Genomic DNA, 14,263 nt, shown 5'->3' with positions numbered 1-14,263 from the left:
ATGAAATGTGTGTCCTGTTGTTGTTTTTTGGTACCAAGGATCAAACTCAAGACCTTACACTTGCCAGATGGGTGCAGTGTACGCCTGCTTTTTTTTTTTTTTTTTTTTGTCTTTTTCCTTTTTATCAGTACTGGGGATCAAACTCAAGACTGCCTGCTTGCAAGGCAGGCGCTTATGCTGCTGAGCTAAATCCCCAGCCCCACTCCTGCTTTTTTGTATATCTTATATTTCCTGGATATCCTTTGATAATCTTCCAAGATTGGATTTTAACACTTTATTGGCAATGATACTAGCAACCACCTCCAAGACTACTCACCTGATGTTCAGTAGATGTTAACTTTTGCCCTTAATGGTAGTGGATTATTATAATGTAATCATATATTTAGAACATACATGATCCTATCTAGGCTTTGAATAGAAATTTAAAATACGTTCATATGTATATATTTTGTTGCACATGTCAGATAGCAGCTGATGAACCTCCACCAGAAGGATGTAATTCGTTTTTCTCAGTACATGGAGAGAAGACTTGTGATTTTGATGTCCTGGAGACTCTTCTACTAACAGCATCTAGAAGGTAGGTTGTGTGTTTTTTCATTTAAATGCTGTGGCCAAGCATAGTGGTACATGCCTATAATCTCAGCACTTGATAAGCTGAGGCAGAAAGATTGCTGAGTTTGAGGCTAGCCTGGACTACAAAGTGAGTTAAAGGCCAGCTGAACTACATAGTGAGACCCTATCTCAAAAAGACCTGCTTGTGCCCCTAAAAAAAGTGCCAAGCATTTTTTCACTCATCTCTAGTAAGCCTACCTTTTGATTTTTCTTATTATTTTGTAGTCTTAGGTATAATAGTTTAGAATATGGATTCTGGAATCAGAGTGACTAGATACACATCTCAGCTCCATCACTTAAATTAGTTTCATGAAATGGAACAAATTTATTTCCTTTTCTCTCAAGTGGAGGTAATGAGTATTTGATACTCCCATTAATTTGGTAATGATTTTATCTGGGAGATTAAGTAGGTTTTGTTATTAGCTTGGCAAGAAATAACTATGTGTATGAAAGCTAATGCCTGAAGTAAAAAAAAAAATGTTCTCTCAGAGTGTTAATAGATTCAAAGAAGCCTATTTGGATAGTAATTGTAAACTGATTCAAATATAAAATTGGTATTTTGTGAGTTAGATATTCTTTGCTGTAAGTGCTGTCAGTGCATTTTCTGTGATCAACAGCTGTCATAAGTGTCAGTTTTGCTGTCTGGCTATCACAGTGGCCCTTTCATATCCCCTCTAAAGCTGCTGTAGATATGATGTGCTATGGGTATGAGAAATGCTAATGGAATTTGGTTGGTATAGCTGCCCAGTATGTGTCCTCTACCCCTCAAATGACATTAATGCCCCTTCCTCAGGCTGACACCTAATAGAACAACTAATAAACACAGTGTACATGCCAGCCAGCTATGAACATTTGAGAATAGTGCTGTGGTTAAATAGTACTCTTTTGGGGAACAAAACTGATGACTTTGTAAATCTTTACAATCACAGTGACAGTCTTGATAAAGAAAAGAGTGCTGGTATCATCTTTCTGAGAGATAGTAACTACTTTTTAATGTGTTGGCACTTAATCTTGTTAGTTTGTTCTTGGTTTTAAATTTATACAAGTAGGTAGGGTTATTTTTGCAAGAGACGTTTCATTTAGCACATGTATGTGTACCTCAGTATTTGTAACACATACATGGTAAGCTGTGTAAGAATAAAGTACTGGTGGCTTGTTAAGTCCTTTCAATTCTTTTGCTTTTTAGTTTTTGCTATTATAAGGCTAAAGGGAACATCTCTGCCATCTGTCAAATAGTCTGTCATAATAGAGGTTGGTAGGCCATATCAAGATCAATTAAAATCTTGGCCACCCCAGGGAAAGTTTTGGTTTTTTAAAAAAGGTTTAAAAATTTATGAGAAAAACTGAAATGTTACAGAAACTAGTGGGTACATCAAAATAGTAAAAAAGTAAAGCTGGGCGTGGTGGTGCACACCTGTAATTCCGGCACTCAGGAGGTAGGAGGATCACTCTGAGTTCAAGAGTACAAAGTGAGTTCAAGGCCAGCCTGAACTACATAGTGAAATCCTGTATCAAAAAAGTCATAAATAAATAAATAAATAATAAAAATGGTAGAGGAGTGAGAATGAAATTAGTGAAATCAGTGGCTTATAAACTGAAAGTCATCTGTGCTCTGTGCATCATTTATACTTAATTTCAGATAAAAGATAATCATATTCTACATGGTAAAAAAAGTACTATAGTACTGTAAGATTTGGATATGTATTTTTTTCTGCCTTGATTTTTTACTAGGAATTGGTAACAATTATTAATACAATTCTGCATTTCATAGTTAGTATTTATGTGTAGTGTACTTTTAGTTTCTATAGTCATGAACAAGATTCATGTGGTAATGTGAGTGAAAACTATTGAAGATTGATACACTTTATAGTAAGATACTTCTAATCTTAAATTATCATAGCTGTACTTGATGGTTGTCTGAATTTTAGCACTTAAATATTTTATGTTGAAAATTTACAAATTGTAATATTTATTTCCAGACCCAAACCTTTATTGTTCAAAGGAGATCATAGATATCCCTCATCTAATCCTGAAAGCCCAGTGGTGATTTTCTACTCTGAGCTTGGCCTTCAAGAATTTTCTAGTTTTCACCACCAACTTGTATCAAAAAGCAATGCAGGCAAAATCAACTATGTATTCAGACACTATGTATCTGTAAGTATTGACTTATTTTGCCACTGTTTTGAATATTGATTTGGCCAGTATGACCTTAGAATATCAGCTAATAATTTCCTTCTTTATGAAATAATTTAGTTATTGAACTATTTTTTTTAAGAGAAGTTCGGTACTTTTCATTAGCTCTAAATTGCCACTGCCTTGCTTGCCTTTCTGAAGAAAGGTGAATTATACTAAAGCACTAATTTTCCTGGGGCTGGTGGCACACTCCTGTAATCCCAGCACTTGAGAGACTGAAGCAGGAAATCACCTAAAGTTTGAGTCTGGGCTATGTAGTGAATTCAAGGTCAACCTGAACTACAAAGTGAGACCTTGTCTCCAAAAAAAGTAGCCTAATTTTATTTCAAAATGAACTATCAATATAAAATGTCTCTTTCTCTCTCTCTTTTTTTTTTTTTGGTACTGGGGATCAAACTCACGATCTCACATTGCCAGGCAGGTGCTTATGCCGCTGAGCTTAATCCCCAGCCCTAAAATCTCTTGTAAACTTAGTGAAATCATGATAATATGAAATTCTTAATTTTAGTTTCTTTTTTTTTGTCTTTTTCTTTTTTATTGGTACCGGAGATCGAACTCACGACTGCCTGCTTGCAAGGCAGGCGCTTATGCCGCTGAGCTAAATCCTCAGCCCCAATTTCTTTTTAACTCTTTTCATTTTTGCACCCATTCATTTGGTGCCATTTCTAAAAAGAGGTGAAAGCAGGCAGAATCAATTTAGAATTAAACTTATAACACTTGTCTTTTTTTTTTTTGTCTTTTTGAGACAGGCTCTCTCTATGTAGTTCAGGCAGGCCTTAAGCTCACTTTGTAGCCCAGGCTGGTCACAATGATCCTCCTGCCTCAGCTTCCCAAATACTGGGATTACAGGTGTGAACCATCATGCCTGGCAACACTTAGTATTTAAAATATATATAAAGAGTCTTAGCCTTTAAAGTTTATGTGTCATAGTAAGTTAGCAAATATTAGATGGTTAGACTGTACAAGTCAAAAAATTTAGATGGCAGCTTGAATGACCAGAAACAGACTTTTCAAAGTCCAATGTTTTGAAAACTCCTTTTCCATCTGACCCTTAGGCCCATGGCTAGTATTAAAAGTTAAAATTTCTAAAGGGCCATCATCATTTACGGTGGTGATAAGACTGTGTCATAGGGTCAGCCTAATCCCAGCAAAGCAGTTCAGTTTGCCTACTTGCTCTGTATGTTCTGTACTTTCTTTTTCATTCTGTATGTCTTCCTATGGTTTGGAACCTTTGTCCTTTCAGTTCTCCATTCTGAAAAATATTAATTTTGTCTCTACCTGGGAATTCTCATTTCCATAGTTGGGACAAGATTCAAAATGTAATCAAAAATAGGATTTTTCTGGAGAGGAAAAACTTTGAATTGATTTTTTTTTTTAAAAAATAGAATGAATGTTTTAATGGTAGGTAAGTACTGTTATTGTTGCAATTTTAGTAAGCTCTCCTGTATACATAGTATCTGTGAAGCAGGATGCTTTTTTTCCACAGTCCCAGATGATGTCTGCCTGATATAGTGTTGACAAGCCCTGTTGAGCACACAGTGACCTGTAACAGGTTGGGTGGTGATGATGAAATAACTGCTCTGCTTGCAGAATTCCAGGAAGGAACCAGTTTACCTCTCTGGCTACGGTGTGGAATTGGCCATTAAGAGCACTGAGTACAAGGCTAAGGACGATACTCAGGTGAAAGGTGAATTTGTAAAAATAATATCAATGAGTTAAGGGGAATTTGTTTCCATAATGAAAAAGAACAGATTTAGGAGAATGATGAGCTTGTGCTTGAGTCTTTTTTTTTTTTTTTTTTGTCTTTTTCCTTTTTATCGGTACTGGGGATCGAACTCATGACTGCCTGCTTGTAAGGCAGGTGCTTGTGCCACTGAGCTAAATCCCCAGCCCCTTGTGCTTGAGTCTTACTCTGTTTTGTTTTCTGAACTCGATTCTTTCTGTCATGACATTGTAGGGTTGTTAATTTGTTTTCTTCCCATTTTTTTTTTCTGATTTTATTTATTTTTGGTTTTTAATCAGATTCTATGGTATATTATGTATGCATAATGATCATATTCATCATAGAGAATTAACTGTTTCCCATTCCTCCACTCTCCCTTTAACCCTTCCTCCCCTCCCCATTTACAAAAGCTTTGTTTCTATGTTTTCCTTTCCTTTTTTTTTAACTTTCCTTTCCCTCTCTGCTCTCCCTTGTCCTCCTCATTTGAACATTTTCTTCCTGTTTCTCATTATCTATTACATATTTTGGCCCTTATTTACACTTTCAGTTTTTCACACCAGAGAAACCATGCACTATTTGCACATGTGTGAATGACTGTAGAGGTTTTTTTTTTTTGTAGCAGAAATTGAACTGGGGACCTCATGCCTGCCAGGCAGGTGCAGTGCTACTGAGTTACATTCCTGGCTCTGCTGTACAGTTTTTAGTTCATTGTACCCAGATGAGCTTTATATGCTTCTTTACTTCTTCCTTTTAAACTCATTTTAAACGTAAAAATGATCAATTTGGGTAATGAAACAAATGGATAACAAGCTAGTACTGTGTCATCTTTTTCCCTGAATACTTATATTTAAGATTAAGTTGCTTAATTGTAAATTCTTCAGGATTTTGTCTTTGAAAAATTCTTTGTCCATAATATTAAAAGCTACTAATTTGAAATTTTTAGCTTGTAAAATTTTCTAAAGTTTAAGAGAAAATTACATTCTTGCTGAACATACTATAACCCCAGCACTCTGGGAGTTTGAGGAAGTAGGGTTACAAGTTGGAGCCCAATCTGGTCAATTTAGTGATTTAGCGAGGCCTTGTCTCAAAATAAAAATAGAAAGGACCAGGGATTTAGATCAACATTAAGCCTCTCTGTGTTCAATACCTACTACTATTCAAACAAACAAACAAAAAATAAATGAAAGCAATAAATCTTTTCTTCTATAGGAACACGGGGAATGTTAAAACACATTTATTAAAGACCTGTTGCACAATGTTAATGAAATGACATTAAAATTTCCGGTGTTTCTGACTGCTTTTTACATTATTCAAATGTTAAGGTTAAAACATTTTCATTTCTAATCTGACCCATTAGATATGTAATTTTACTGTTTTTATAGGAACTGAGGTAAATACTACAGTCATTGGTGAAAATGATCCCATTGATGAAGTTCAAGGATTCCTCTTTGGAAGGTTAAGGTATGCATATAATGGCATATTGTGTTTATTTTGGAAGATACCCTTTAATCTTCAGACTTCCTTGCAGTCCTTCACATTACTGACTGTTACTGATCTAGTGGTATTTATATATGTAATTTTTTTTTTTTGTCTTTTTGAGACAAGGTCTCTCACTGTGCTTACTTTGTAGTCCAGACTGGTCTGGAACTCACACCGCTCGAATGCTGGAATTATAAGGTGCACCACCACACCTGGCTTACATATGTAAATCTAACATGGGGAAGTACTCACTTTAGTGTGAAGTTTGTATTTCCAGTTATTCTGAAAACATATTCTTTTCCTCATGCTTGCTTTGCTTTGTGCTGTTTTTGTAGTGCTGGGGAGGTAACTTAGGGTCTGCTGCATTCTGGGTAGGCATGCTGCTAGAGTTTTTCACTGTCAGCTCTGAGGACACCACACTGTGGCCTGCCAATGGCTTAAACTGATTACAGTTTTCTCTCAGTTCATGGCATAAGGTTGCATGCCATTTTTAAAAATTGAATAATAGGATAAGTCAACTTCTTTCACTTAATTTTTTTCTCAGGGGAAGAAAGAATATATTTTAAATTAGATCAGTCCTGGTTGTTTCCTCTAAACATCTGAAAAAAATGCAAAAAGATGTAGATGTCTTATAATACAACTCAATTGAATACATTTTGTTAGGCTGTATTTCTTTCTGGTACTAAAGATTGACTGACCCCAGGGCCCTACACTTGGCTGATCCACTGACCTTCATCCCTGCTCCCCTTTTGTTTTTCTGTAATTTTCTAACCCCAGGTTGTCCAGACTTGCCTCAAACTCAGGGTCCTCCTGCCTCAGTCTCCGGAGTAGCTGGAATTGTGTATGGTAGAAAATTGAAAATTTTTTAGTGTGGGTATTTTTAAAGTTTCATAGTTCTATAACCATTTTATAAAAGCAGTATTTTGTAGCTAAAAGACATCCTAGTTGTTACTTTATTTTTAAGATTCATTTTGGTATTATTGGTATATGCTCATAACATGTTGGTTATTTCTGTTACACCCCTCTTTCTTCACAAAATGAGTTTTAAAAGCTATTTGGTTACATTGTTTTATGTTTTGGGAAAAATAAAACTGCTAAAATTCAGCAAATAATGTGTAGATAAATATGTATAGTTTGTTAACTGAAACACAAAGTTATTTTAAAATAATTTATGTTTTCCTGAAAGTATTAAAACTAGTAACATGTTATTTATAAGTAATAAATCTAATGTGGCTAATTTGTATCTTTTAGCTAAGCCACATTATCAACAAGATAGGTGCCTTAATTCCTAATTTTATGTAAAAATAATGTCTTGGTTACTTTTTTCTCATTGCGGAGACAAAATACCAGATATGCAAAATTAGGAAGGAGAAGCTTTATTTACCTTACAATTTTTGAAGGTTTCAGTCCATATTTAGCTGGCTTCAAGGCTGGGTGGCATGGCTGAAGGGCAGCTGTTCATGGCAGTTGTATGTGGCAAGAGTAAAACGGCAAAAGAGGAAAGTGTGCCTTCCTCCTGCCCCTACATGTATGCACCCTGGGTGGGCAGCACTCACACTGCCAATCCCTGCGCTAGATGACAAACCAATCACAAATGCTAGATTCAGCTGCCTCCATGATTGCAGCAAGTTTGGTAGGGGCCCATCCGAGCACAAACCATAACAAATACCGAGTGTTAGTGTTAGTGCAAAGCAGAGCAGGGCATTGTGGCACAGGGCTATGATGCCAGCACTCTGGAAACTCTGGCTAGGAAATAGCAAGTGGAAGCTCAGCTTGGGCAACTTAGTAACTGGGTGGAACCCTGTCTTAGAATTTAAAAACGGGAATGAGCCTGGGGAAGGGTGAATGTCCTAACTTCAATGTCCAAGGCCTAAATAAATAAGTAAATAAGCAAATAAATAAGTGTAGTAGTGCATGAAAAAAATCTTACAGTATTAATATAATATTTATCTGTTATTTTAAGTTTTGCAGTTATTTCAGTCATGTCTTGATAATTATACAGAGCCTTGGTTTGTTCTTCATCTGAACATTTCATCTGGGACATCTGTGGTGTGCTTTTATTGTTTATTAAGTATATTTGATAGGCTCAGTTTTATATACTTTAACCCTGACATTTGGCTGAATGAGATTGCTTGACCAGATTAATACTCAGATGATGTTGTGGTTCAAGTTGAATTGTTGCTTGAATTAGTTCTCGCATATGTACATTTCTTATTCATTAGCAGATTCTGTTTTGTTTATTTTTGTATTTGCAGTGCTGGGAATTGAACTGATGGCCTTTCCAGTGAGCTACACCTCTAGCCTTTTATTTTTATTTTTAAAATTTTGAGAGCAGATCTTGCTAAATCACTGAATTGTTGGATGAGGCGCAAACTTGCCGTCCTTGTGGCTTAGAGTGCCGAGGTCACCACACAGCTCATCACCAGCTGTGGTCTCATTAGTATGTGATCATGTAACAGCTTTATTTGATCCACATTTTCAGAATCCTTTTCATATTTATGCGTGTAGGTTTTTTTGATACTGGATGTTATGCATTTTCAGTGTAAATACATGATATATATTATATTGAACACATTTTCCTTTTGGACATTCAGAATAGTTATTGAACTATCCAAAATAATTGGACTATTTTGGATGCTTTATTGTGGATCTCGCTGTGGTAACTGGGTTGTTTGGAAATTGAAGGACCTGAATGAATATTTGCATTGGCCGCAGGTTGCAGCTAAGAGATTGAGTTTCTAGCATTTGCAAGAACAGAACTCATCTCCCAGACATTTGTCTGTTTGACCTAAATGTTACGTATCTCTTCTGCTGCTAGCTATTTTATACTTTCAAATGGATTGTGTACTCTTATTTCAAGATAACACCTCATAACTGTGATTAACCTAAATTATGCTTCTGTGACTAAAGGATATATGAACATGTAGGCTGAAAAAAATCATTTTGGGACTGGCAGCAATTGCTTTGTTCACTTTTATTTTTGGATTTTAAAAATATCCATGAAAAATATGGGAATAATGTTTACTCATATGCTCACTACCCTTACTTGGTACACTTGCTTTGCTATCCCAAAGAACTGTTTATCAAGTTTTTTTCCTCAACATAAAGGTGTGGTGTTTTTGTTTTTGTTTTTTGGTCTTTCTGAGACAGACTTGCTATGTAGTTCAGGCTGGTCTTGAATTCACTTTGTAGGCCAGGCTGGCCTCGAACTTGTAGTGATCTTCCTGCCTCCTAAGTGCTGGAATTAGAGGTTTGTCATCATACTTGACCAAGGCTTCTTTTTACTTAAAAAACAGAACAGGGTAATAAAACACTGCAGGTGAAGTTGAAGTCCCACCTATACCTACTTTTAGTCTTTTTACCCTCCAGTGAATCACTGTTTCAGTGATTCATTTTTAAGAAAAAAATTTAAAATGAGTTGCACCGTGTATTACTGCTTACTAAACTCAAGTAGTTACACATTTAAAACAGTTTCCACTACACATGGAAGTTCTGAAATAATAAAAGCTATATAGTTAGAATATCAGTTTGCTACAAGCATATAAAAACATAAAGAGTGTTTCTTGGAGTTTTGAGGTATCCCTTTAAAACACCATCATGCTTGCATAGGTAGTCCTTCTCCAATAATCAACATGAACTCTTTTTCTCAAGAGGTTTGTTTTCTGGATACTTGTAAGATTCAGAAAACAAACCCAACAATTAATTAGGCACCATAATTATGTCGTAACAATTTATTTGCACATAATGCTTTAAACTCGGTTTGGATGAAGTTCTCAAAACACTTGGGTATATGTAGTCTTTAGAGACTTCCAGGAATAACAGAAATCATACATTCCTTTAAATCCTCATTTTGCATTAAAATGAAGAAGTCTGCATTTTGGGCATTTATTATCAATAAAATGGTCCCCATTTGTATTTCTCAGGTTGCTATGGTGAAAGGCATTTTGCACATGCTGGGCGATGGAACCTGCTTTGAAATGTCTTTTCAGTTCTTCTGACTTTCCCACAGAAAGCTTCAAAGAGAAGCATAACTCACTGTGCTAAAAGAGCCTGCAGTAGAAATGGAGGCCTGCTCTCTTCTAGAACCTGTTCTGTAATTGACTCACAAGACTTACTTAACCTATTTTTAATGCAGCTAAATTGGATGTTATAAATAAGTACTCATTTACTATGTCACTGATAATTTCAGTATTTCACGTAGAAGCTGAGAAATCAGTACTTATTACCATTTCTCTGAATTTTTTGTTATGTGATCTTTTAATATGTAAATTTTATGGTTGTTGAACTAACTTACGTTTATATTTATTTTTTAGAGGAATTTTTTTTCTTTCTTTCTCTTTTTCTTTTTCTTTTTCTTTTTCTTTTTCTTTTTCTTTTTCTTATACTGGAGATTGAATTCACAGTCTCATGCTTGACAGGCAGGTGCTTATGCTACCTAGCTAAGTCCCTGGTTAGTGAAATATTTTTTTTTTTTTTTGGTAGAGTTAATGATGTTTTCTTAGAAATAACAGAAAATCATGAAAATAAAGTTGGAACCCTCTAAGGGTACTATAAGAAAAAGACAGAGAAAAGGACTGGTTTTATTTTTTTCAGAGACCTGTACCCTGACCTGACTGGACAGTTGAAAGAACTCAGAAAGCATCTTGTAGAGAGCACCAATGAAATGGCACCTTTGAAAGTTTGGCAGTTACAAGGTACTGAAAGTTTAGAAAGATCATTGGCTTGCTTTTTTTTTTTTTTTTTTTTTTTTTTTTAGAAAACCAGTTTCTTTATTATGCCGACAGGATGGAAGGAGTTCAGTGCCCCAAAGTCTGCACCCTGAGTCTGGGTTATGAGAGTCATTATATAGAGTTTGTGGTGGGAAAGGGCAGGTTGGACAAAGGCAGTTATGCAAAGGTGACAGGTTTACAGTTTTGAACATCTTGTCAGACTCAACTTGACCTACTTTTTTTTTAAATAAGTTTTGTGATGTTAAAATATGCAGAATTGAAATTTAATTGATATAGTCACATGATTATAATAGTACCACAAATTTTAAAGTTTCAGTGATTATGATTAATCAGAAGAAAAGAAACAAGTACTTTAGAAGGCAAATAGTGTTAGCAATGTAGTAATAAAGTAATACATACAAATGAGTTCCAGACCTTCTTTCAGTGACCAAACACATAAACCCTGGAATACTAGAGATTCATATCTGGTCTTATGTTCCTATATGTATACATTTCTTAAATGGCATATGTGTAGAATGTTTGAGGGAGAGGTAGAATTAGGTGTACCTTTCTGTTCCAAAGAATGGTTAATCAAAATTTTTCCACCATAATTATTAAATGCCTTAAGCTGTATTTTGTGATACCTTATTTTTTTTAGATAGGTTCTTGCTATGTACTTCAGGCCAACCTTGAACTCACTGTGTAGCCCAGACTGGCCTAAAACTCAGCAGCAATCCTCCTGGCTCCCAAATGCTGGGATTATAGGTATGCACCACCATGCCTGGCTTGTGATATATTTTAGATTGAGAAGAAGTAGAAATGTTGAAGCTCAATTTAGGTTTTGCCTAAGTTTGTCTTAGTTTGTCTGAGTAGAGCAGAAGTGACTCAGTGAATACTATGAAGCCATGAGGTGAATGAACCTGAAACTAAACCATGAACTCTTTGCAGAATAGTTGCATGAAGGCACTTTTTATTGTGAAGAGCATAGTGGGAAGTAAGCCTGAGTATTTTCTGCTCTTCGCTGTATTAGATTGATGCACTCTAACCTCCACTTTACATTGTTACAGATCTCAGTTTCCAGACTGCTGCCCGAATACTGGCCGCGCCTGCTGAGCTAGCTTTGGTGGTCATGAAGGATCTTAGTCAGAATTTCCCCACCAAAGCCAGGTAATGTAAAGTAAGGTCTTGATATATTTGTCTGCTTAACATTTCTACTTATCTTCATGTTTAGTTGCTAAACGATGTAATTAAAACAGGAAAATACTTAGAAAATGAAAGTTTTATCACCATACTCATGTGCATGGTGTCCTGTTTGAGGAGTGGACAAGACTGTGTGGTGTGGTTGTGGAGACGGATCCAGGTGATGCTCTTGGTACTGCCTCTCACTAGTTGTGTAAGCTACAAATAAATGATGGCTCTACCTCATTTCCCTCCACAATAGAACAGCAGTACCTGCCTTTCAGGATTGGATGAGTTACAGATTCTAGCATATGCTGCTATAACTGATTTGAGAGTTTGGCACAGGTGATTGCTTCCTGAAGGGTTGTATGTAAATCATGTTATTAACTCTGCTGAAGGAACAGAGCCAGACATGCTAAGTGACTGGGTCATAATAATGCATTAGGATTTTGAATTTTTTAACATTGCTTTCTATATTATAATTTTCATTCACACCTCATATATGCAAGGCAAAATTGTTTTAGAAACCATTTTTGGTTATTGACGTAAATCACTGCCAGTACTTTTCTGGGCATGCCATATTTATTTATTTATTTATCTTTTTGAGACAGGGTCTCACTATGCAGTTCAGACTTACTATGCAGTTCAGGCTCACTATGCAGTTTAGGCTCACTTCGTAGCCCAGGCTGGCCTCAAACCTGTAATGATCCTCCTGCCTCAGCCTCCCAAGTGCTGGAATTACAGGTGTGTGCCATTGCACCTGGCCTATAAACAAAATTTTTTAACTGTATGATTTTGTAAGTCTTATCTAAGAGTTATTTTTCTGATGTATTACTTAGAGATACACAAGGAGAATTCCTCTTCTGCCATTAGGGCTTACAGAGGATGAAAAGTTTGCTGCCTTAGTTTATTTAACATTACCTTTTTATCTTTTGAGTGTTACAGATCAAACAGCCGTAGATTAATTAACTGAGATTAGCCATAGATAAGCCGTAGATTAATTAACTAAGAACTTAAGAGACAACTGTACTTACTTTAAAATACTCCTGATTTTCTTTGGTGTTATAGTAAGGGAATTGTAGATTAATTGTAAAAATTGGAGGTTTTGTTCATTCTAGTTTTCTTTTATTGAACAACATTTTTCGTATGTTTAAAAATAGGGAACATAAAAGACATTATCAGTATATAGTTTAACAATTGATATTATTTTTATCCCATAGAGCAATAACGAAAACAGCTGTGAATTCAGAACTTAGAACTGAAGTGGAAGAGAATCAGAAGGTATTAAGTAATGGAAAATAATCATTTTTCTACTTATACTGCATTTTTTTTATTACTGTATTTTTGAAAATTTTTTATTTAAAGAAAAAGAAACAAAAAAAATACATGGAGATAAAAAAGGGTAGAAATAATACAAAATTACAGAAAAATAATCGGTAAGAAATCGCTGGTTGATAAGTTACATATTGTCATCTTAGAAATAGCTGTTCAGGTTACAAAATTAATGTATTTAAAATGACATTCAAAAAGTGACACTGCAAACAGTTCTGCTCAGTGATCGAACAAAAACTCAGTAATATGGTTATCAGTCCTACACACTTGTTTTACATCTCAAAGAGGGTAAGATTAAACATATGAAAACAGAACAAAACAGTTAAAAAAACAATTTAAAGAAATACAGATTTCAAAGCAAGTCCACTAGAGATCTTCACTGTCTATCTAACTGTCTCTAGTTTCTTATAAATAGTTGTCCCCATCTTCACCCACATTATATACATATTGCATATTATAGAACTAATCAAGTCATTACAGGATGATGAAGGCTTTTTAGGTCTTCAAGATCTAACATTGGGGAAGACAATAATAACTACTATCACATTTCATATTCTCTTTGTGGTAGCCATCCCCATCTTTACATACGCTGAAATTGAACTTGAGACTAGACTAATATCATTCTGATCAGTGAATAATAGTATTGCTAGAATTTATATCATAATGCTACAAAATTAGCATAATCTCATGTGTGAATTTCTACATATATATCTATCCTCTCTGTATTATAGGGAAAAACAAATCATAACAAGACAGCAAAACAAATTCCTAGAAAAACATGCAATGGATGAGACATATAAGACCACAATATAGGTGATCTTCCGTAGTTACTATGTTTTCTCTTGTTATTTTCAATAGATTTGTCTACATCATTGGCTTAATATAGTTAAACATAGTATTACCTATTTTTATAAAAACACAACTTTGAAAGCATTGTAGGCTTTGAAAGCTGTTAATAATTAATACCAGTATGGATATCCTTTACATCTTGTCATCTTCAGAGTAGTTGCCTCTACTTTTAGGGTTGATACTAACA

At 35.1% G+C, this 14,263-nt stretch overlaps 1 protein-coding gene across 2 annotated transcripts in view; it reads left to right on the top strand.

The window, feature by feature from the left end:
- Positions 1–14,263, top strand: part of Uggt1 (UDP-glucose glycoprotein glucosyltransferase 1) — a 125,579-nt gene that overhangs the window by 23,791 nt on the left and 87,525 nt on the right. For both annotated transcript variants that reach the window (XM_063258789.1, XM_063258787.1), the window contains exons 5-11: positions 465–577; positions 2,592–2,766; positions 4,396–4,492; positions 5,911–5,989; positions 10,601–10,701; positions 11,784–11,883; positions 13,116–13,176. In XM_063258789.1, the coding sequence (XP_063114859.1) occupies positions 465–577; positions 2,592–2,766; positions 4,396–4,492; positions 5,911–5,989; positions 10,601–10,701; positions 11,784–11,883; positions 13,116–13,176 (726 nt within the window). The remainder of the gene's footprint in view (positions 1–464; positions 578–2,591; positions 2,767–4,395; positions 4,493–5,910; positions 5,990–10,600; positions 10,702–11,783; positions 11,884–13,115; positions 13,177–14,263) is intronic.

The sequence above is a fragment of the Cavia porcellus genome, unplaced genomic scaffold (assembly GCF_034190915.1).
Source record: "Cavia porcellus strain 051 isolate PalLab524CR breed Dunkin Hartley unplaced genomic scaffold, mCavPor4.1 scaffold_12, whole genome shotgun sequence".
Classification (NCBI taxonomy): domain Eukaryota; kingdom Metazoa; phylum Chordata; class Mammalia; order Rodentia; family Caviidae; genus Cavia; species Cavia porcellus.
The sequence above is the reverse complement of the archived record's forward strand: the minus strand, read 5'-3'. Positions and strand labels throughout refer to the sequence as shown.